General features: G+C 41.0%; 1 protein-coding gene across 1 annotated transcript; it reads right to left on the bottom strand.

Moving 5' to 3' along the window:
- Positions 1 to 1,621: 1,621 nt before the first annotated feature.
- ubash3ba (ubiquitin associated and SH3 domain containing Ba) lies at positions 1,622 to 21,064 on the bottom strand. The gene is made up of 14 exons (XM_085364442.1): positions 20,378 to 21,064; positions 7,706 to 7,759; positions 7,271 to 7,457; positions 6,246 to 6,444; positions 5,374 to 5,543; positions 5,050 to 5,258; positions 4,816 to 4,960; positions 4,543 to 4,663; positions 4,323 to 4,445; positions 4,082 to 4,174; positions 3,634 to 3,778; positions 3,434 to 3,540; positions 3,054 to 3,163; positions 1,622 to 2,945 (listed from the first exon to the last, which is right to left on the bottom strand). The coding sequence occupies exons 1-14, from the start codon at positions 20,503 to 20,505 to the stop codon at positions 2,808 to 2,810; spliced, it is 1,929 nt and encodes a 642-aa protein (XP_085220568.1). The 5' UTR covers positions 20,506 to 21,064; the 3' UTR covers positions 1,622 to 2,807.
- Between the last annotated feature and the right edge of the window lie 480 nt (positions 21,065 to 21,544).

The following is a 21,544-nucleotide window of genomic DNA, read 5'->3' as shown; positions in this document are numbered from 1 at the left end:
TATGTTGCTTCAATCTGACATATTTCTTTATATACATTTTATAATGTGCTAAATAACTCATGTAAAGTGCACTTTATACTGCTCAGCTTCACACAATTACAACCCTCTTGAATACGTTTTACATAGACATGCGCACAGCCTGTAAATAGCGTAGACATAAACATATGTGTATATATGTGTGTGTATACACACACTTTCTACTTTTTACTACATGTCAGTAAATTGTGTTTAATTATTGTATTTCTATTTATACTATGTCAGTATGTTTATGTTAAGTCTCTTTTTTTGCGCCACCTGTAGCAACTGACTCTTGAATCTTCAATCCTCTTAACATACTACAAGATATACTGTTAATGTAATATTTGCTATACACTATATCGGCTTTAACTACTCTGACAACTAGACTATGCAATGAGCAGTAGGCCATAAATCAAACGTACCTTATATCCTCCTCAGCTTCTCATATCACGTGGAAGAGCCTGTATTAGCTAGAAAGTTTCATTTGTGGGGCTACCATGCTAATACAGTAGTTATTCATGTCCCAGGTGCTTTTCACCTGTGCGCTTTAACCTGTAGTGAGTTTAAGATATTGTTAGTGGTCCCACGGATTTAAAATAAAATGTAGTTTTGAAAGTTTCGTCACTATTAAAAGTGCATTATACTAAGCGCCTCGAACAATTAGGAGGAAATTCAGGTGAACAGGTTAGCGCAATTACTTTTAGCTAGCATAGAAGAATTATATAAACTCACAAATAATACTATGTCCTAAATTAATATTTCAGATTCATAAAATGTTGATAAATTTCACACATTAAGCAAGAAATCCTCTTTGCAGGCAGTGCAAGGTTCATAGTAGGCAATTGAAAGAAACGGAAGTCTGAAATGTTATAAACCACAACTGGCAGCATGATGTCTGAAAATAAAATGTGTGAATGGTCTAAGTATCTGCAAAAAACTAGTTCCTTTTCGTTTATGACTTGCACAAGTGTTTTTAATCAGAGATGTATGCCACTGGGTTTAAAAAAAAATAGGGTGGCACAGGGGGCTCCAGGAAATCCAGATATTTAATCAGAAATAAAGTTATCATAGAAAAGAATTATTTTCAGATTCATGCGCAGGGGTTCTGCACAAGACTTTAAATATAACTCTGCGGTGGACAGTTGTTTTAAAGTGGAAAAAAGCATTCAGACTTTTTACTTTAGTAAAAATTACAACCTTACTTGGTAGCCTAACAGTACTCAGTTTGTATAATCAAACATTAAAATACCTGAAGTACATATATAGTACAGGTACCTCAAATAGTACCTGTACTAATTATGTAGAATGGCAATTTTCAGACTCATACATATTATTATTATACATATTGTCATAATTATACATTCATGTGTATGTCTCTTTAATAATTTTAATTACTTATATGTTGCTGAATAGCTTGCTCTAATAAAATGCAATTTATCTGCAACACAAGAAAAACCTAAAGCCTTCAAATAAATGGTGTTGAGTACATTGTATCCAAAATATAGTGGTGCAAAAGCACCACACATACATAACATAAAATACAAATACATTAAACCTGTGCTCAGAGATTTAATATCAAAGTGTAAAATGAGTTTGATGTCCCTGTATTCATTACTGTTTTAAAAACAAATCAGATGTTGCAACTGGTACAGAATAAACCCTAAAGCAACTAAACTTATTTGATATGCATTTGTGCAGACAGTTTACAGTAAGGGGATATTGGCAGCACTGCTCTACTGCACTGCAGTGTCCACTTATGCTCGTTTTCTTGCTGCACGAGAAGAGGGAGTAAGGTCTTTACAGAAGACATGGAGGGCTGATATATGCTGGCCTTCGTAGCTCCACAACCTTGTTTTATTAATTTTTAGAGTATCGGTGGATTTTCAGATTCATGCAGCAAATAACTGATATCTTATGTAATCCAGAAAAAGTAAAATTCATCACGTTGTCGAAAAAGTACTGTCGTGGTCAGAGAAAGCAAGCAGAAGGTTCAGTCGATAAAAAACAACAACACAGCAACATTCTGTATATTATCATATAAATTTTCTTGGTCATATTGACTTGGTTGTCTCCAGACAAATCCCATAGGCCATGGCTTACAGCAAGATTAAATGAGTCATGTGGCCATGTAAATGTCAACACAGAAGAAAATGATATGACTTTTTACAGGAATCAAACCTATAACAAGCTACCCACCTGAGCACCAAAAAACGATGAAGATCAGTTCCTCCCTGTCTGATTGTCAACATTTCTTTTGTGCTTTTTGTGTTTGTTTTTTTTCACCAGAGGGTCACAGCTACAAGTTAAATAGTTATTTTTGACCCACGGCAATATAGTTTTTCTGATACACAAGTCTTTCTCAACTAATTCTGGTCACAGTGTGTGAGAAGGCAGCAGAACACAAAGTCGTCACCCACTCCCCTCTCTGCCAAAGAGGGGCCCGCAGACACAGTTTAATGAGGCACCCTCTCGTGACATAAAACCTGATTCATCGGCAACCATCAACAAATCAAACAGCCATCTGCATTCCTCGCAGCACCTCTACATTTTGGGTTAACAAGTATATCGCTGAGGATAATGCAGCAAAGTCCCGCCCAAACTGTAACACATTTTTCTGTAATCTCCACACAAACTGTACATTCCCGTTCCTGAGCAGTGTGTTTGAATACATTTGCCTTCATTTATGCGCTTCTTTTTTGTTTTTTCTTTTTGTTTTTTGCATGATGTCTTTTGATGGAAGCCACTTTTTGTTCAGCAGTTCAAGATAAGAGAGCCAAAGAGCAAATCCTTCAATCTTGCATTAGCATTTCCCTCCAGTTGAAACTGTGATTGGGCCCGTGTGTCAGAGGCAGAATCGGTGGGTCGACCAGCTGCCACACCCCAGTCTCTCCCATTTCTTCGCAACTGCAAAATCCCAAGTAAGGAATCTGGACAAAAGAAGACACAGATGTGCATGTTGTCCAAAAAAAGCATTGGGAAAGGGAGAAGTTACAAAGGAAATCAAAGAAGCGCCGAAACTGAAACGCTACACTGACCTTTCGGACAACTTGGACAAAGTCCTTGGAGTTTTGGGGGTTGAGGCCTTGTATCTGGCGAGTGCAGGCCTCCAGGGAGGAAGCATGGGCCACAAACAGGACCGTGTTTCCTGTGTGAAAGAGGTAGAGAACATAGAGTCACATTCCTCAGATACCATAAGCTTTCTGTCCCAAACTAAGCCATTGATGATGTTTAGTTTCTTGGATACGCGTGTTTTACGAGCTAAAAAGTCTAGCTAAGAAGTTTAAAAGTACAACACTGAAAACTACAGTTTTATCTACATAAAGTGGCTGTTTTAACCTGTGAATGTTGGCAACATTTAATGCTTACTAAGCAATTACTTAAAAATCCTGGATACATGTTAATTATTATACTTTACCCAAGTTTTTGCACTCAGTCAGGATCTCTCGGGTCACCTGGAAGCTCCTGCTGATGTAGGTGTCATAGGACTCTGAAACTGTCAATTTACTTATGGGAATATGAGGTCTAGGAGAAAAACGAAATAGATACTAGGGGTGAAGTAGATTGTAGGATCAGAGAAAACAGCACAACCTCCATAGTGTTAGTGTTGCTGTGTACCTATATGTTGTGTCCACACTCAGATTAGCAGCAGCCAGCTCAGCTGGAGGGATCCAGGAAGGTAAACATGTACCTGAAACCCACTTGGTCCATTCAAACAATCCTGGCTCCACACGGATTTTTGTCTTTCCGTCCTGCTGGAGACCTGGCAGAGAGTTGAACTGAGACTTACTCTTTTTGGAGTAAAATGTAAAGGAAATGTATAAATATGTGCAAACGAGGTAACCTTTAAAAAGGATTTGCCTTTTTAAAGCAGACATATTGATGTGTCTAAATACTACGAAGGTCCCGTTACACTTTATAAAATGGACCTAGAAAAGCCTCACTGTGATAAGACCTGAACTAAAGATTTATGACTCAAAGCTAACATTGAAAATATCACACAGTAGAAAGAAGCTGAGTAGGTGCTGGTGTCAGTACACTGACGCCTGTGAAGATGAGGTCCTACCTTGAAGAATGTGCTGAGTAGTCTGAATGCATCGAAGAGAAGGAGAGCAGTAAACAAAGTCTATTGTTGTATGGCTTTCTAACAGGGCTTCCCCTGAGATAGGACAAAATACAGTGTGATTCCACAGGCAAGAATGTCATGTAGTATGGGAAATAAAACATTTCAGTCTTAAAAAGCTCAATTCTTCAGAATCTCAGATAGCTTTACACTGGTAAATGATATAAAAGTAAAATATACCAACCAACAAGACGGGCCTGTGTGGCGCCAAAGACAGTAATTGGGCAATCCTTATCAAAGTCCCGGTGCCCACCACTTCGAGCTGGGAGACTGGTTGGCATGTTGAGATTAGAGCGAATGTATCTGCCTGCACAACACAAATAAAATATAATAAATCAAGTTAAACGTATTTAATGCCATACTGATGTGTAAAAAACATGGTCATCCCCCTATTAAACCCTTACCTTTGGAGTCAAAGCACTGAGTGACCCAGTGTTTGCCAAACACCACATCCATCCTCTCTCCATGGCGACACACAAATAGCCTCATCTTGGACAGGGACGGCTGACTAGCTGGTCTTGACACCTACGATTAGAATTGTTTGAAACTGAGTCATTAAAGACAACATGCACTAATCTGGAGCCTCTGCTAGGAGCCCACGCAGTAATTATTGTCATTAACAAACTCTTTGTGGTGTTTTTTTGTTTTTGTTTTTTTTACTTTAACACGGGCTGTACCTGCATAGGAAGACAGAGGCCTGGAAGGCTGGGAGGATCCACAAGACTGTCAAGTAAACTGTCATTTTGCTGTCCATCAAAAAATAGCCCACCAACAGTGCTGCTAGAGTTCGATGGAGAGGCACAGTTAAGAAAGGAGAAAGACCTAGAGAATGAAACAAAAAACAAAACACAAATGATTTAAATTGTTAATAGTTTTAAAAAGGGCACAGCAACCCTGTTTCCCTTCCTTACCCATGGACGACCCATGTATCAGACTCATCGGCACGGTTGACGTAGTTCTCAGGCAGGAGGCCGGACAGCCCTGTACTCAGCGAACTGCCAAACACCCAGCCTTCGCTAGCGGTGCTCTGCTCCATCGGAGACATGAAAATAAAGTCTCCTTGCAACAGCTCCAGCTCGTCATCGTTCTGAGGCATGTACGGGTACATGACTTGCAGTGTCTGCGGGGGGCCAGATGATTAAGAGCCATTAAGACGGCAGCAATTTCAAGTGCCCGAGCTACAACTGAGGAGCGGAAACATGCTTGTTAAGAGATGGCACTAAATGAGAGTGTACCTCGTGATTAGCAAACCGAATATCCCTGGAGAAGAGCACGGCCAGCCAGTCACACCCTGCAGACACGTCAACATTTTTGGCTAGCTTCTCCAAAGCCGGAAGGCTACTGGCTTGAAAGTGGTAAGCCAACGTGACATGAAGCTGTTTCTTATGGGGCTCAACATGAACATCTGGATTAAGGATAAAAAAGAACAGCATATACACACCAGTTATCCACAATAATAAAAGCACTGGCAGGTAAAGTAATTAACACTACAGATCGTGTCACAGTGGTATATTTATGTGGGAAAACCTGGATCCTGGCCTTCAGCATCTTTCCAAAGCCTACAAGTACCCCCAATTCAGCCCAACCATATTAAGCCTAACTCTAATATGTGCCTTTTCCATGCAAAAGTTAAGGGTTTCTTGGGATGCACCAGTTGAAAATATAGAAAATACTAGTACCACTTCTGACCTTTAACCTTGACGATAGCATACAGCCTATCTCTCATGTTACTATTAGCTAGCCTGGCTCTGTACCATGATACAGTTCCATGGTTGTAGTTTTTCGTCAATGGCTACATGATGGACTCTCTTAACCAGGCAAAGGAACTTCCAGGATATGGTATCAACTAGCGAACCAAGCCCCAAATAATAATACATTAAGCAGTTCTGCCCAAATAATTCTAATACATGGGATAAGCAAGAGAGAATTGTATTGATCCTTTCATAAAACTCTTAGTCAGAAAGCAATTAGGCATGCAAATGTCTGTCTACTCCTTTGAACTAAATCATTGCTGCAGAGAGCCTGGGAGCATTAGTATCCAACACTGCGTCTGCAAGACAGCGTTCATGTATAACCTCTTAACCAAAGGGAAAAAGAGGACTTGAACCTGCTTTTGATGCGGCTTCAGTGGCAAAGTCAGCAGCAAAACTCTTCAGAACTTCTGCCATCTGTTCCTCCACGAAGAGACCAATGAAGGTTGAGGAGACATAGAGCTCCAGGGGGAGGGGCATAGGTATGCGACCCTTCCACTTGGCCATGGTGGTCTGGAGAGCATCGGACAGAGCCTCCACCTTCGCATCAGTACACTGAGTGTAAAGGAGATAACAACACAGGAAACTCAGTGATATACTGAACACTCTGTCATTGCTAGTGATCTCAGAAACAATCTGTACATGGGCAAATATAGAGTTTAGTGCAAATATACTTACATACATACTTATTTATTTCCACTGAATATATTTTCTGTAAGTTTAATCAACTTTTTAATATAAGCTTCTACTGTTATCCTGATGACATCCAGCTCTACCTGTCTACCAAACCTAACACCACTCTCCCACTTGTGACACCTCCAGGAAATCTGCTTTGCTTGCAACTCTGACTTTCTCCTGACTGGCCCCAAAGGTCTTCTTCTCACAGTCCCTTTGACTACCATGATGTTTACAGTAGAGTTTTCAGTTGCTCAGCTCCGCACCTTGACATCTGTGACACTCACCACTTTCAAATCCTGTCTCACAATGCACGTCTATGCATGCAAGGCTTTGAACTGGGAGAAATTGGGCTGAAATTCTACACATAGACGTAATGCTTTAACAAAGAGGAACTTGGGTCATAAGTTAGCTAACAACTGAGGGACAGATTTTAAATTTGAAGACCACAAAGAGGTTACAGGAGGTTAACCAATCCAGCAAACTCAAATCTAACATGTTGTATTTGCAAGCACTTCTTTCAGTTCTAAACTGTTCACTGCGTTCTCTGCAGCAAGCTTCACGCGGAAATGTGACAGCATACATTAAATGTTTACTGTACATTCGCAGAAACTGAAAACAACTTCCTCTGGGTGAGCACAAATAATTTAAACACACACACACACACACACACACACACACACACACACAGGAAGTTGAGACTGACCATGAAGAACTGGCAGAGGGTAATGTGGGGAAAGATGTTGTGTGCCTTGTTCTTGCCACAAGACAGGCGGGACTGCTTCCAGAAGTGCGTGAGCTGCTGGAGCAGTGGCCCACTTGGTCGCAGATATAACACATACTCTCTGGGTAGAGGGTCATCCAGGAAGGGGTCATCGACATGGGAAAAGAGCCTGGAGTGACCAAGATCACGTCAAGTGGAAAGAGGGAGAAAAAAAAGCTGTGATAATGGAAGATAAAAAGGAAGGAGCAGCTAATGTCCAGCAGAGGGCAGCGATGGTTGTAAATGCAATCTGATGTGTCAATAAAATGTTACATTAGGTCAGTATATTTTTGCCATGTCAAGAATATCCATTTGATTTCCTGTTAAGCAATAACAACAGGGAGCGTAAATATGAGTGTGCGCATGTGTTGCTCTCACCAGTCACAAGCCGCCTGGACGTTTTTCCCTCCTGTCGAAACCAGAGCTTTTAGGCTGCAAAACAGGAAGAGAAAGCAAGAGGGGGAGATCAAAGCACAGCCACACAAATCAATACTTTCTCTTCCGGACTGTATTTATTAGGAAGAGACTGCTGCGTCTCCGTGTGACTGTGAACAAAGAACAAACATCCAGAGAGACCAGTAAAAAGACAGAAAGCACACAATGATTCTTTCATTATTCATACCAGAGGTTCATGAAACACTCTGACTTGAAGCAGCTAGCTTCTTTGCTAAGAACTAAGAATGCACTAGGACAGTCTGGTTCTATCATCAGTTAGGTGTGGCCACCTACAGGGAGATGCATCTCCCTGTGTTAGTGTTAACTGAGGTCGAACTTGAAGCCGAGCACACTCGAGTACGGTAACAACACATTCAAATCACTCGTCTCATTGCTTAAAAATGTAGGCCAACAAAACCCCTGTGTCACGATACCAAGATCTGCTATAAATGACAGATAAAATAACGCCTTTGGTTCTAAAATGATATAAAATGAACGGTTCCTACCACAAGATTTATCTGTGTCATTTTATACTCTAATTTCTTTCTTTTTTTCCTGAAACAGAGAGCTGATTGAATGATTACTCTCGAGTGTTCAAAATCTAATTAGCATCTTTTTATAAAAGCTCTGTTATCGCAGGCTGCCTCTGAAGGGATTTGCTGATTCAAGGAGGTTTCTTCAGCTCTTAGAGGACTAACACAGATTATATCTGCAAGAGACGGTAATTTAGAAGGTTCAGAGCATACACGCACTGCAAATCTTTGGTGCACTGTAGCATAAACTTTGCTGTTTTGTCGAATATATCTTATGCTTGGTATTACAGCCTGTAAGAGCTGGATTCCTGATAAACGAGTAAAGAAAGGAAGTAGACAGTTTCATGTTTAAACAACAGGGAATTCATGTTAAGTAACTGCACGTTGCTTTGTAGCATTTAAGCTTTAAAGCTCAGCTACAAGCCACCCAACTCCATCTCCTTTGAGCTTTGTAGGGTGCTTGAAAATAAAGCAGAACTCTGAGTCTGTTTAGCTCTCATTCATTGCAACGGATAACCCTAAAAGCAAAACCTTCAAAATAATGTCACATTTTTCTAAATGATATCTCTATTCTCACATAAGAGAGCTTTGCTTGTTGGTACTCTTAATGGCAGTTCTAATGAGCCATAAAACTGAACAAGGGGTCGTATTCTGCATCATTGTATGGTCACCATTTGACTGAATTTATAGCGTGATGCGGACAGAGTTCATTGTGCCGCCCTGATGTTCGAACTCAATGAGCTATTTTTAAATTTGTCCCAGTGAGAGGGTCCTAGATACGGCGAAATCCCCCAACCCTGGGGCAGTGCGCACTGAAAGAGCACAGCGTGCACGCTGAGAGCGTCAAGCCTACAGGATCCTAACAGATGGCTCACACAGATCTACATAAAGACTTGAGTTATATATCAGCTACAGTGAGAGTCAAAAAATTTGGTTAGTCTATGGTTAATCTATTATTTATGCTATTTTAGCACTACACCACCACTGTAAGGAGGAGGTTTTAAGAAAGAGAGTCAGTTGTCCTTTTCAAAAGATTCCACCTGGTTCTGTGTGGAGGAGGAAAAGAAGGGGATTTTCTCTCAGAAGGCATGATGGGATTACATGCAGATGTGACTGAGACGTCACAAAATCCAATCCAGGCTGGAACATTGGATTCTTGCTTCTTATCTCCTTGGTATTTTATGAGAGTGAACCCTTGCGATATTAAATAATAGTAATGCTCTTAGTGCGGAGTCACAGAGCAAACTGATGCAATGGCACTTGAATTTAATCTTCCTTTTTTTTTAAAGCTTTTCAAAGGAGAAGAACCCCCGATCCATGTATAAACAATAACACAACATCAAGCAGGATGGTGTTGCCGTTTTTTATTCATCTGTGTGGCACAGATTTTTAAAAAGGGCAATGTTTTAAACAAAAGATTTTTTTGTATGTGTGTATTTTGAAAATGTAACGCACAAGATTGGAGTTTAAGCTTAAGCTTTTCGTGGATCAGTCCACGTGAAAAGGACATCATTACCGACTCTGGCAACACTTCAAAGTAAAAACATCGATGCTGACACGTTTGATCAAATCATACGTTTCAGCTAACAGCCGATTCAGAAATATGTCTGCCTGAAACTTGTCGATTTTTCCTCCTTTATTAAATCCATAAATAAAATTCTTGAGATTTCCGAATGTCTTTTGTGAGAGTGTCCTCGACTGAAGTAGGTAACAGTAACCGAGCAGGTTTTTTCATGCCTGGAGAAACAGAGGAGCCTCTTCCTGTGAGGAAGCCGTGCTAAATACCACCAGGCTTGCTTCGTTGCAGCATGTTTCACTGTGGTTTGTGCTGTGTTTTTTTTTTTTTTTTGCTACCATTTTTCTTCATGATTGTGCTTGATGGCTCACTTTGGAATCGTTATACAGGTGGCCAGAGTATTCACACTCAAACCTCTAGTGTGACTCCTCTGGTGGAACTTGTAAGTGTAATGTTCTCACGATGAGCTCTTCCATGCATAGTTCCCTTAGAAAAGAATATCTTTATATTAAGATACTGATTAAGCAAGAAATCACATGCATGTGATGTATTCCTTCGCCAGAAGTTTAATAAAGAAGGTAATCTTTCCACAATTTTTAACGCTCATATTGGAATATTATAATCAACTGCTCCACATTTTGAAAATGAAATATCCTCATACTAAATTATAAATGTAGCAATACTTTTTTCAAAACCCCACTTTCAAATTTGGTGCCTTCTTTATTAAACTTTCCCACATTTCTAATAGTTTTGGAAAAAGAAATGAGCTGATTTAAGTATGCGTTGTTCTTGGTATTTCTTGCAATCATTTCCAAGCTGTGGTGAGGCCGTTTTCAGAAATATCTTTAACTTTTTTAAAGCCTTACTTTCATGGTCTGATTTTGACTGACATGCGGGACCACAAGGAAGTCGTAGTACACCAACAGACATGCTTAAAGGTGTCATGTATACTTTCGCCACCGCAAATTCCTACATGCCTGTCTGCATTTCATAATCTAACCTCAGACGAGTGCCTACTTTACAGAGTGGTTATGACTGATAACAAGAACTAGGCGTCGCACAACCCATGTAGATCATATCAGTGTAGATATTTGGATGCAGTCTTGGTAAAAAGAGAGTACATTTCGAAGGTTTTCTAATAAGGACAAACACCTCATACTGGTTGTCAAGCACAGTGGTGTAGGTGTGATGATTTCAGCTTGTTTTTCAGTAAAAGGACCTTAGCACCTCGCAGCCGTTGAGTCGACCACGAAGTCGTCTGTATGGCAAAATGTTACAGAGTCAGCTGAACTAAAGCGACGCTGGAAAGAAGAGTGGGTCAAACATCCTCCACAACAATGTGAGAGACTGAGACAGTCATACAGTTATCCGGTCGTTAAGTGATGACATGATGAATCCTATTTCCCGGCCTAAAATAGCTGTGTCGCTAGCGGTCACGTAGCACATCATTATATACCAGCTAGCCAAACTTCAGTAACCCTACAAACGTCACTGCTGTTTAGTTTTCTGTCTTCATTTATGTTGGAAGTGATAATTTTAATTTGTTTCCAAAACCCGGTAGTCAGGACATGCTATATTGTATTTAGATAGCAGGGAGTTAGCTCGCTAGCTTCTAACTTCTAACTCCGTTGAATGTCATAAATTCCGTTTTCATGGATGCCTAGATGTTAAACTCACCTGGGAGAGCAGAACGCTGATCATTTTATTAAAGATGAAAGACTTTAGACAGTTTTTCAACTCTCAGTAATGCCATAGTGATCGTTTGATATATGGACCTGCAGCGGAGTTTAGGCCCAGACACGGCTAGTGACGTCAGACTTAACGACTGGATTGGTGCTAAAGGCGAATCTATAAGTTAAATAAATAATATAATGGTTACATTTAACTAATTTTAAGACCAAGTGAGGACAAGATGTAGAGTCTTGACAGACAGAATATTGTCTATTTTTTTCATTAAAAATAAATATACGCACCTTAACCACTTTAGAGTAGAATGATAAATAAAGACAACACTGCCATAAGTACAGAAAACAAAATAGTTGAACCAGTTATTCCAGCCTTCACTTACTAAAAATGTTAAATGCCAAAAAAGGCAAAGACTTTTTGACTATAGTGGTCGATGCGTTTTCTTTTACCATGAATTAATTCCATGTTTCAAATGGTTTTTCTATGTCGTTCCAGTATATATATTTGTTAGTGAACGCACTCTGGATTAGTAATAGTTTCTGTCACGCCGAAGTATAAGAGAAAGTGACTATTATTGAATGGAGCTTTAACTTAATTTGCACATGCACCACGGCTGCACGCAACACAGAAAACAGCTTTTCATGGCAGCCACACATGGCAACTGTGTTTAGTTCCTGTTTCCACAGTTAAGCCCACTTCAGATAAAGTGTTGTGTTGCATGTTAAAACAGCAGTGTTTCTGGTTTTTCACACGTGTAAACATACAGCGGACTATTTATTACAGCTGAACTGGATATTTTTCCATGCAGGTTAGCTACATAAATTTCCAAAGAAGTAGCAAACCACAAATGAAGAACAGAAGTTAAAAAAAGAAGCATATCAACACATCTTAGGACACACACAAATGTGTTAAATGCTCCCAGGGGCCCCCTCCTGACTTCACTCAATAGGCAAATGAACATTTCCTGTTTACAAGCCACACAGTTTTTGCCACTTATTACAGCCACAGGGCTGAGAGGACTGATGCTGCTAAAACCAGACTGCAGCCTGAGGAAAGCCCCCATCAGGAGAGGAAAGGGGCTCCCCTTCGGCCAATCTAGCAGACTATGCAAATGGGTGGTAAGCCCACGCCAGACATGAGGCCGGAACAGCTGATTCATCATTATAGTTCACGATACATTGCCTACAAGTATCCTTATACACAACAAGGCTGATGCATTCATGCCAACAAAGCAATAATGCTCACCGACTTAACATTTCCATTATGTAGGTTTATTGTATATGTTGAAAGAGATGCTTTATGGCATTTTGTTTCCTTAGAGTTAGTGACACTAAGCCAGCTATCTGTGGTAGGATTATAAAAAGGTCCTTGCAAAATTTTCTATCAAGAGATCCATCTCTGACCCTGAAAAGTTTGAAAATCCCACTATTAAACTAGCCACATCTTTGAGGTCAATTTGCTTTGCACAAAAAGTGGAAGCAGCGCAAAGTTGTAAGCACACTAATGTTTAGACATTTGCCTGCTAACACCTCTACAGCTAATTTGTTTTATCTTGTCTGTTTAATCTACTAGTAGATGCCCGTGCATCAGTGTTGTTTGGCCTGTTTGTTCTGTTGAAATGGCTTGAAATGAAAACAATATGATGCTTTTATAAGGTGCTGTAGGTGCATAACCGCAACAAATAAATATTTTAAGCCATTGCTAGGCAGTTGTTAGGCAACATGATGACATTATAACATGACATAAAGATATATTGGTAGCTAACTGGTTCTCAACATAATATATTGTGTAGAAGCCAGGTTATATATGACAAATGATATTTCAAGTTTTAATGACACTTTCTTTAGTTTTACGGCATCTCAGCTTGTGAGTGTTTGTAGTGTTTGTGTTTGCAAACTAGAGGTGACCGCAGCAATCTGCTAGGAACCGCTAGTGTGAATGTATCTGACCATACAATCAGAAACAGACTTCATGAGGGTGGCCCGAGGACTCAGCGTCCTCTAGCGGGCCCTGTCCTCACTGCCCAGCACCGTGGAGTCCAACTGGCGTTTGTCATGAAATGCCAGGATTGGCAGGTCCACTTGCACCCTGTGCTTTTCAAAGATGAGAGCAGGTTCACCCTGAGCACATGTACAGGATCTGGAAAAGCCATGTAGAAAATTATACTGCCTCTAACATCACATGACTGGTTTGGTGGTGGGTCACAGACCTCTACAGGCTAGGCAACGGCACCGTGGCAGCCATTAGGTTTTGAATTGCAGCAATTACATTTCAGCAAAATAATAATAATAATAATAATAGATTGCATTTATACAGCGCTTTTCGAGACCCTCAAAGCGCTTTACAATTCCACTATTCATTCACTCTCACATTCACACACTGGTGGAGGCAAGCTACAGTTGTAGCCACAGCTGCCCTGGGACAGACTGACAGAAGCGAGGCTGCCATATTGCGCCATCGGCCCCTCTGGCCAACACCAGTAGGTGGCAGGTGAAGGGTCTTGCCCAAGGACACAACGACCAAGACAGAGGGAGCTGGTGATTGAACCGGTTACAAGATGAGCTTCCCAACCCCCTGAACCACGGTCGCCCCTAACCCGCCTAACCTCACTTTTTTTTCAGGGCGTCTTTGAATTCAGTCCTCTCTAAGTTGATCATTTTCGTTTCCATCAAACGTGTTCCTAAAACATTACGTAGTTCATATCAGTATAGATATCCAGCATGATCACTTTCCCACTGAGATCTGATGATTTTTTTGAGCAGTTTATTAAAATACCAATTCAGATTTTCCTAAATCTTGCCCCTTACAAATACTCTCAATATTTAAGTAATTAAAAAGACAAACACAAAAACTAAAAATATTGAAAACTAAACAAAAACTAGCTTTTTCAAATAATAAAAACTGAAGTGCAATAAGGAAACTAAGTGAAACTAAACTGAATTAAAACAAAAACTCAATACTGAAAAAAATTAAGAAATAAATTTAGAGAATACATAAATATATATACTTTGATCTCTTGGTGTTGTACATTCAGAGCTTTCTTTAGAGCTATCAAAGCAACATTTCAGTATCACCCCTCTAACCGTACACTGCTTGCCATACAAAGCAAGCAGTGTACGGCCCGTGACATGGGCCTCTACTCTTCATTATTTCCACACAATCGACACATCAAATCCACAAGATCTGACGGAGAAAGTCAGAGATTGACACCAGTTAATGAACTGTGAGCCGTTTGTGTTACTAAAGTTAATGTTTAGTCGCTCGCCGAGCTTTGCCGTTTGAGCAATTGATCAGAAATGCTTCTAAAACAACTAAAACAAAGTGTGCTGTTTTAGCATGCTATTTTTAGTGCCCCGTGACGTCAGTGAAATGAGTGCACAGGGCAAATGTTTCACTAAGAATATGTGAGGCTCGGTGCCAAAATTGTGACGCATAGCACAGCATTCATCAAAAGTCCGCGGATGTGTCATGCAAAGCAAAGCAAAACAGCAAATGTTCAAGAGTTGCAGTTGGCACGCACATGGATGCTTTCTGAAAGCTAAAATCAGGATCTTTATTCTAGTTTGGGGGTTTTTTGGGGTTAAATTACACCTGAAAATTTTGTTTCCAGGTCTCAAAGGTCAGATTAAAATTGGCCTGTCGACAGGTTAACAAATACAAGCTTAATCTAAATAGAGTTTTTAACTGTTTACATTTCCTAAAGTTTTGCATTTGTCTACTGAGAAAAAAAGTACAGCAACTCAAGAGGTATAAAAGGCTTTTACAATGCAGAAGAGACGTGCGAATCCCCTGCGTCAGCCACCCTTCAACCCTCAAACGAGCACACTCTAAAGGTCACAAACCACTTCCGGAAATGGGCGACTTCCTCTTGGCCGTCTGCAATGCAAGCTCAGAGTTTGTTACTGCAAGCAGCCACTAACACGTCTGATGTACTCGTGAGCTACACTGAGTGACTGCTGTAAGATTTCCTCAGTTAAACTTAAACGGTTCCTCATTGATGCCTTTGGTGCGTGTTACACGGGAGTAAAGTTAATGCATGTAGCTGCTATGGTTGAGGCGGGAGTTATGAAACCGATGCAGGCAAGAGAACATTGTCCCACACCGACTTCCTCTTAAACAAACAAAAGCCTTTACAGACAGAAAGAACAGAAACAAAGACAGAAACGACAAATTTACCACATATTATGCTATCTGAGCATAGATACGTTAGAGCGCAGCAACCGCAGTGCCATCGCCCTCTTCACTTTAGACACACTGTCGGAAACCAACAGACATGGCAGTGCCTGAAGATAATTGCACGTGTTAAGGAATACAAAACAGAGGCTTTTGGTCAGCATTTGTCAGGGTTTATACTGGAGCTCAGAAGGGCTGCATTCTATTTCACAATCAACACCAGATTTAGGCCAAATAAACAAATGAAGGGCACATTTATGGCATTTATTATGCTAAACTGCCAGATATTAGACAGACCCAGCCTTTCAAAAGCAGCAATTTTCTTAGAACTTGTGTTTAGTTATGATGTTATATTTTCTAATACGCCACTTATTAAAACCTGATCACCTGATTACCCCATAACATATATTTTTATTTCAGATTTTGGATTCTGTGTGACAATCCTGGATGCACGAGAGTTTATGTGACTTTTGGGATGAAGCACAGACCTTCTGACTGAGAAGTGGTCATGCTGCATAATTCATTACAAAAGCCTTCACCGCTTCTAGTTTGTCTACATCCTGTTAGCATGAAAGTAAAAGTGAGCAAAAGGGTGTCTAAATATTTTATTTACTCTTTTAATTCCCCGCTTTGCTCTTTGTTCCTGCGGTTCTTGTTCTGCTGCAATGTGGTCATCAGCTTCACGCTTCAGTTGCTCCAAACTGCCACATTAAACACTGAGGTAAGGCATTTTAACGAATTAGTATGCTGGCTCATATCCTAATTTGTTTCTATTTCAGTCACATTTTTTTTCTTACAGCTGCTTCAAGGCAGGTCTGTGCTTCATGCATGGCTGACATGAAGAAGCCGCAGACACGCTGTCTGTTTCTCGTAGTTTCTCTTAACATAGTTCATCATTTGTTTAAATCAAGAGCTTAATTCCTCTCTTGACTTTCTCACGAGCTGTAAAACTGCGCCTAAATCTGCCATCGGCACAGGTACCTACAGTCAGCCGATACCATAGTTATGTCAAATTTAGCCTCAGGTAATACACTGCTCTGACGTTACACACTTATTGATAATTGGAGGTCAGAGAAAAGTCAGGATCCAAGTCAGGACAGAGGAAGGAAGACAGAGCAACTGCCTTACTGATAAAGTATAGCAGGCCGGAGAATACTGGGGATATAAACTCATGGCAAAAGTTAATATTTAACTACGGTGGCAGTAATGCAAGCAAATGTTTTATCAAGGAATTTCCCAGAACATATTGTTTACAAAATATCTGTAATTATACAGACCATATCTGGAAGTGGCCAGAAGCTTAGATATAACATCACAACAAAAGATCACCAAAAGTCCAGAAGATGGCTCGGTGTAGCTTCAAAAACAAAACGGTAGTTCTAGCCCGATACTCACAGTTGCTCCATATTTTTGGACACAAATTTCTGTTTCATGTGCAGAATTTGTTTACCCTTAAGGTGTTGACGTGGTAAACAAAGATATTGCATTTACAGCTATTTTTGCACGCACTTCCTCCCCCCACACTATAATGTAAAAAGACTCAGTTTAAGATCTTGTTGAGGATCCTTTGCACGATGTCTGGAGTCTGTGGACCTCAGCAAAGATTCTTTCTTTGTCATGCTTTGCAGGCCTTTGCTGCAGCTGTGTGTAGCTGTTCTTTATTTGTACTTCTGCCTTCATTTTTGCATTCAGTACGTGGAATGCATGCTCGACTGGCCAAGTCAGTCAAGTGATCGGCTTGGCCATTTTCGGCTCTGTAATGACCTTTCTGTTCTTGAGGCTGATGAGTGTTTTGCGCCTTGAAATCTCTACGTTTTTCTCTCTTGAAGTCTTCTCTTTGCAGAGGGATTAGTTAATGATGAGCCTACATAATGGAGAGTTTCAGCACTTTTCTTTACCATAGAAAAGATGCTGTGATCATACACCAGTTGTCTTCAGTAGAGGTCCAGCCCCTTTACATTGCTCACTATGGCATAGATTTTATTTAAAATAAAATTATATTTGCCATTTTTATTTTCTAGAAAAGAAAAAGTATCCAAATAAAAGGAGCTTAACTCTATATCATGTCCTCGGTCTTTTATTATGGCAAGTCTGTGTTGTAAGGCTCAGTTTTCCAACCATCTTCCAACCATCTGACACCATTATCGCAGAGAAAGAGAGACCACTGTCCGTCCATGTCCTATCTGATTACACAAGCCAGTTCCTGGATGACTCAGCAGACCCCTCGCTGCCCAATTAAAACAGAAAGCCCAATTCTCCGTGTTCGTGTATGCGTGTGTGTACATGATTCATGCTCCCTACTCCCTGAAAAAAAAAAAGAACTCTAGCACAATGAAGCTGCTGTTCGCTTGAGCCATGACTGATAACTGATTTTCCTATTAGTACCTCTCCCTCTCACAATACCAACTGGGAGAGAAGCTGACAACAAAACCTAATAAGCAGATGTTTATTTTTGATATTTTACAGCAACGTGTCTGGCGTGGTCGTCAGAGTAGATTCTGACCGTTTGAAACACATCTGCAGAACACAGATAACTTTTAAGTGAATCGAACTACAGCCCCCAAATGTCTTAATCGTGGATTTCTCCGTTTCTGACACGAGTATTTCATTTAGAGAGGGTTACTGCAAAGCTGTCTGTGGTACAGAGACAACACTGGGACGTATTGCATTATCGCTTGATAAAGCAGACGTGACAAGCGTGTCCGAAAGCAGTTGCCTGTTTACACATCGATCAGATACAGAGCGACATTATCGCCTCATCTTTTACGTCTTTAATGTTCCACTTAGAGAAAAAAACAAATAGCTTTGTGTGCAGTTATTTCAAGACCAGAAAATGGTTAGTAAAACCTGTGCATATTTGATTCCCTAAAAATAAAATGGGATAAAGAACCGCAAGCAGTCACACATGTAATTAGGCTCCAAAAATATAAAAATGTCATGTTATATTTTGGTATCACTAGTCATATAAGTAAAAAAGGAGCCTCACACTTCATGAGGCTTTCTAGTGTTGCACAAAACACCTTTTATGTTTGTTTTCTAATATCATAAATAGGCCAGAGAGGCCAGACAGCCTTGAAGGCAGTGGCTCCTAATAATCCTGCTCCATTATGAATGTAATAGCCTCAATCAAATCAAAGTGTATCAGTCTATCATCAATAATAGAAGCGAGCCCTGGCAAACAGGTTGCTCTGTCTGCATCGGTTCTTTGTGCAGAACGAGTGAGAGCTTCAGCCTGGAGCGATCAAAGCCGGGATGACCTCAGCCAGTTTTGCAGACGATAAAAAGGCTTAATTTTGGAGACGCTGCATCTTAAACAAAAGCGAAAGACTGTTCAACACTTTCGGCCTACTTGCAAAACTCTGCCAACTGTCACTGCTAAATTCTGACTCCTTGTTCTAAATGGTCAGACAGTTTTCTATCTGTACGATCCAGACGGCAAAACAAGCATCAGAGCTCGACGTTAATCGCGGCGCTCTCAGGTAATTCACTTTTGTCTGCTGTGGCAGTAATTTCAGCTTTCTTTTGATACCTGGGGAGAGGCTGAACATACAGAAAGGCTTTTGTGTGAGAAGATGAGGCTGCTGAAATATATGTAATGTGGGAGTCAACGGCAGAGCGAGCAATGAGAGACACTATGATTGCAGATTATGTGATTATGTGGAGTTTGCGCAGCGAGAGGATGTAAAAACCGAGCTCTGTGCAGAACTTCAAATTTGACACCTCTTCAGTATGTCGGGTTACACAAACCACATCATGTTTGATAAAACGCTCCTTTGCCCACAGGCTCGAGTGAAATAAAAGGCTCAGCGACAGAAATGTTCATAACTTTACTCACTAACAAAGCTGCGCATCCATTTTTAAAACTTCTCTTCTTTCCTGGTTTCAATAAACACATCCTTCTGTTGATTAACCCTCATTTTTTTATAAGAAAATGTGTTATTTATATGATTTTTTTTTTGAGGGGGGGAGGGCGGGGGTGCAATAATAGTAAGCAGATCACACATTGTCATTTTCCAGTATAATTACATAATCCACAGACTACAATCACAAGCCAGTACTGCTTGTTTCCTGGCAACTTCTTTGCTCAGGGATGAATGAAAAGAAGTATTGAGAGGCACATCCAGGAGAGGCCCAGGGGGTCAGCTTCTCATTAAAAAAAAAACAAAAGCAAAAAAAAAAAGACTGCCTCAGACAGCACTAAACATCTCCTGTCATTTTTTTATTACCCTAGCAGTGGGAAGAAGACCTAACAACACACGGACAGGTGCGTGCACAGCAGCACTGAGGTACTTTGGTTTGCTGGGGAGGCAACACTTGAGCTTAAGTCATTGTTGCTGTCTTTTTTAGCTGAGATTGAGTAGCTTGCGTTCATATTGTTGGACTAAATACTTTCTGCAGCACCGCAGAAAGAAAAGAAAAAAAGTAACGCATGGCACAATAGATAAGCCGAAATCCTACTGTGTAAAGCTGCTGTAGCATTTTTCTTTACGGGAGTCATCTGAGAAGACCCCACGGGCGATAATATGTATCAATAAACACGCACAGCTGAGCAGACTCGCTGCCTCTCCTTCCAGCTGCAGAGATGCTGCTGATCAGCTGCTGATGTTGACGCCGAAAGGCAGATAAAGGAAAACGTTGACAGGCTGCTGATGGTCAGCTCTACAGTGTTTAATGGTGTGAGCAGTGTGTGAAGCTGCGTATACTCACGCCCTGGTCTTGGGGAAGCCCATGGACAGCAGTACGTCCAGAGTGGACCCATGTTTGATGGTGTTCGGCCGGTTCTGGCGCTGTCTCCGCGGGGTCACTTTGGCATACAGTTCCTCTTTAGCTGCCATAACTCACTGCTCCATCGGTACGTCAGGTCCACCCCTCCTCCGATGTACTGTCATTTGTTGGAAGTAATAGATGTGTATAGATATAGATAGACCGATGGGTGTAGAGAGTAAACCAGAAGAAGAAAGGAAGAGGCGAGCTATTTAAAGCAGGCTGCCCGGCTGAAGAGGAAGCGCGTAGAAATCACGAAACAGTGCGGGGAAGCGAGCATGGTGAGACTTGGTCTAAACGCACTTAGCTTGTCAAGCTGCCTCCTGACGGACTCGCACACGAACTCAACAGCAGGGGGCTCAGCCATGGAAAGTCACTTCTGCGCTGTCAGCCGTGCCCCCGATCCACATTCGCCGAGCGCGGAGGCGAAAGTGTCTGACTCCCGCTCGCTGTTCGCATCCGGTGCTCTCGAGTGAGAAAGTCAGCCTTTCCACGCCGAAACGATGTCTTATTTATGAATGAATCCCGGAGCGAGGGGAAGGCTCAGCCTGTAAACGGTCGCAGGTCTGACTGCGCGGCCCCTCTCTCTCAGTTAAAGGGGCATACGCTTGTTTGTGAGAGGACAGGAAAGCTGTTATAAACGGAACCAGGGTGAAACTAAAAGTAAAGCCCACTCCTCTGCTTATATACGTGTGCGATGAAAGTAATGAGATTACTTGAGAAAGGGTGATGTAAAGAGCCGAGGTACGGCTGGATGGTGGAAAAAGTTGGTCACACTTCCTGTCTGCGAAAGTCTGTGTCGACACTACTCCGCATGCGCAGTGCACTCCAAAGGGGATCCGAGCACCATCAGTTGCCACAGTAACCCGCTCAATTTGCCCTACATTACTACGTGAAATATAGGTACTTCTAACTCTTACGGATCGCGGTGATGTGTGAATTCCTCCTGCAGTTAAGTGAATGATTTTTGTCATTTTAAAATGTATCTGTGTAGAGAATAGCACAACTTTTTTTAATGGTAGCTTTATTTTCTTTCATATTGACAGCTGTAGCATTTCAGCTTGTGTGTGAGATACACTTTTAAAGGAGAAAATAGAGCAAAGAACTGCA

The sequence above is a fragment of the Diplotaxodon limnothrissa genome, linkage group LG10, assembly GCF_057381915.1.
Source record: "Diplotaxodon limnothrissa isolate DT_005_m linkage group LG10, D_limnothrissa_male_GT1.1, whole genome shotgun sequence".
In the NCBI taxonomy this organism is placed as follows: domain Eukaryota; kingdom Metazoa; phylum Chordata; class Actinopteri; order Cichliformes; family Cichlidae; genus Diplotaxodon; species Diplotaxodon limnothrissa.
The sequence above is the reverse complement of the archived record's forward strand: the minus strand, read 5'-3'. Positions and strand labels throughout refer to the sequence as shown.

What these genes read in the sequence shown, in the direction of transcription:
- ubash3ba (XM_085364442.1), bottom strand. Translation starts at nt 20,505, where the DNA reads ATGGCAGCTAAAGAGGAACTGTATGCCAAAGTGACCCCGCGGAGACAG. An exon ending in TCAGTGCTTTGACTCCAAAG is followed by an intron (nt 4,446 to 4,542) that starts GTAAGGGTTTAA and finishes TGTGTTGTGCAG; the next exon opens with GCAGATACATTCGCTCTAAT. An exon ending in CACACAGGCCCGTCTTGTTG is followed by an intron (nt 4,175 to 4,322) that starts GTTGGTATATTT and finishes GTCCTATCTCAG; the next exon opens with GGGAAGCCCTGTTAGAAAGC.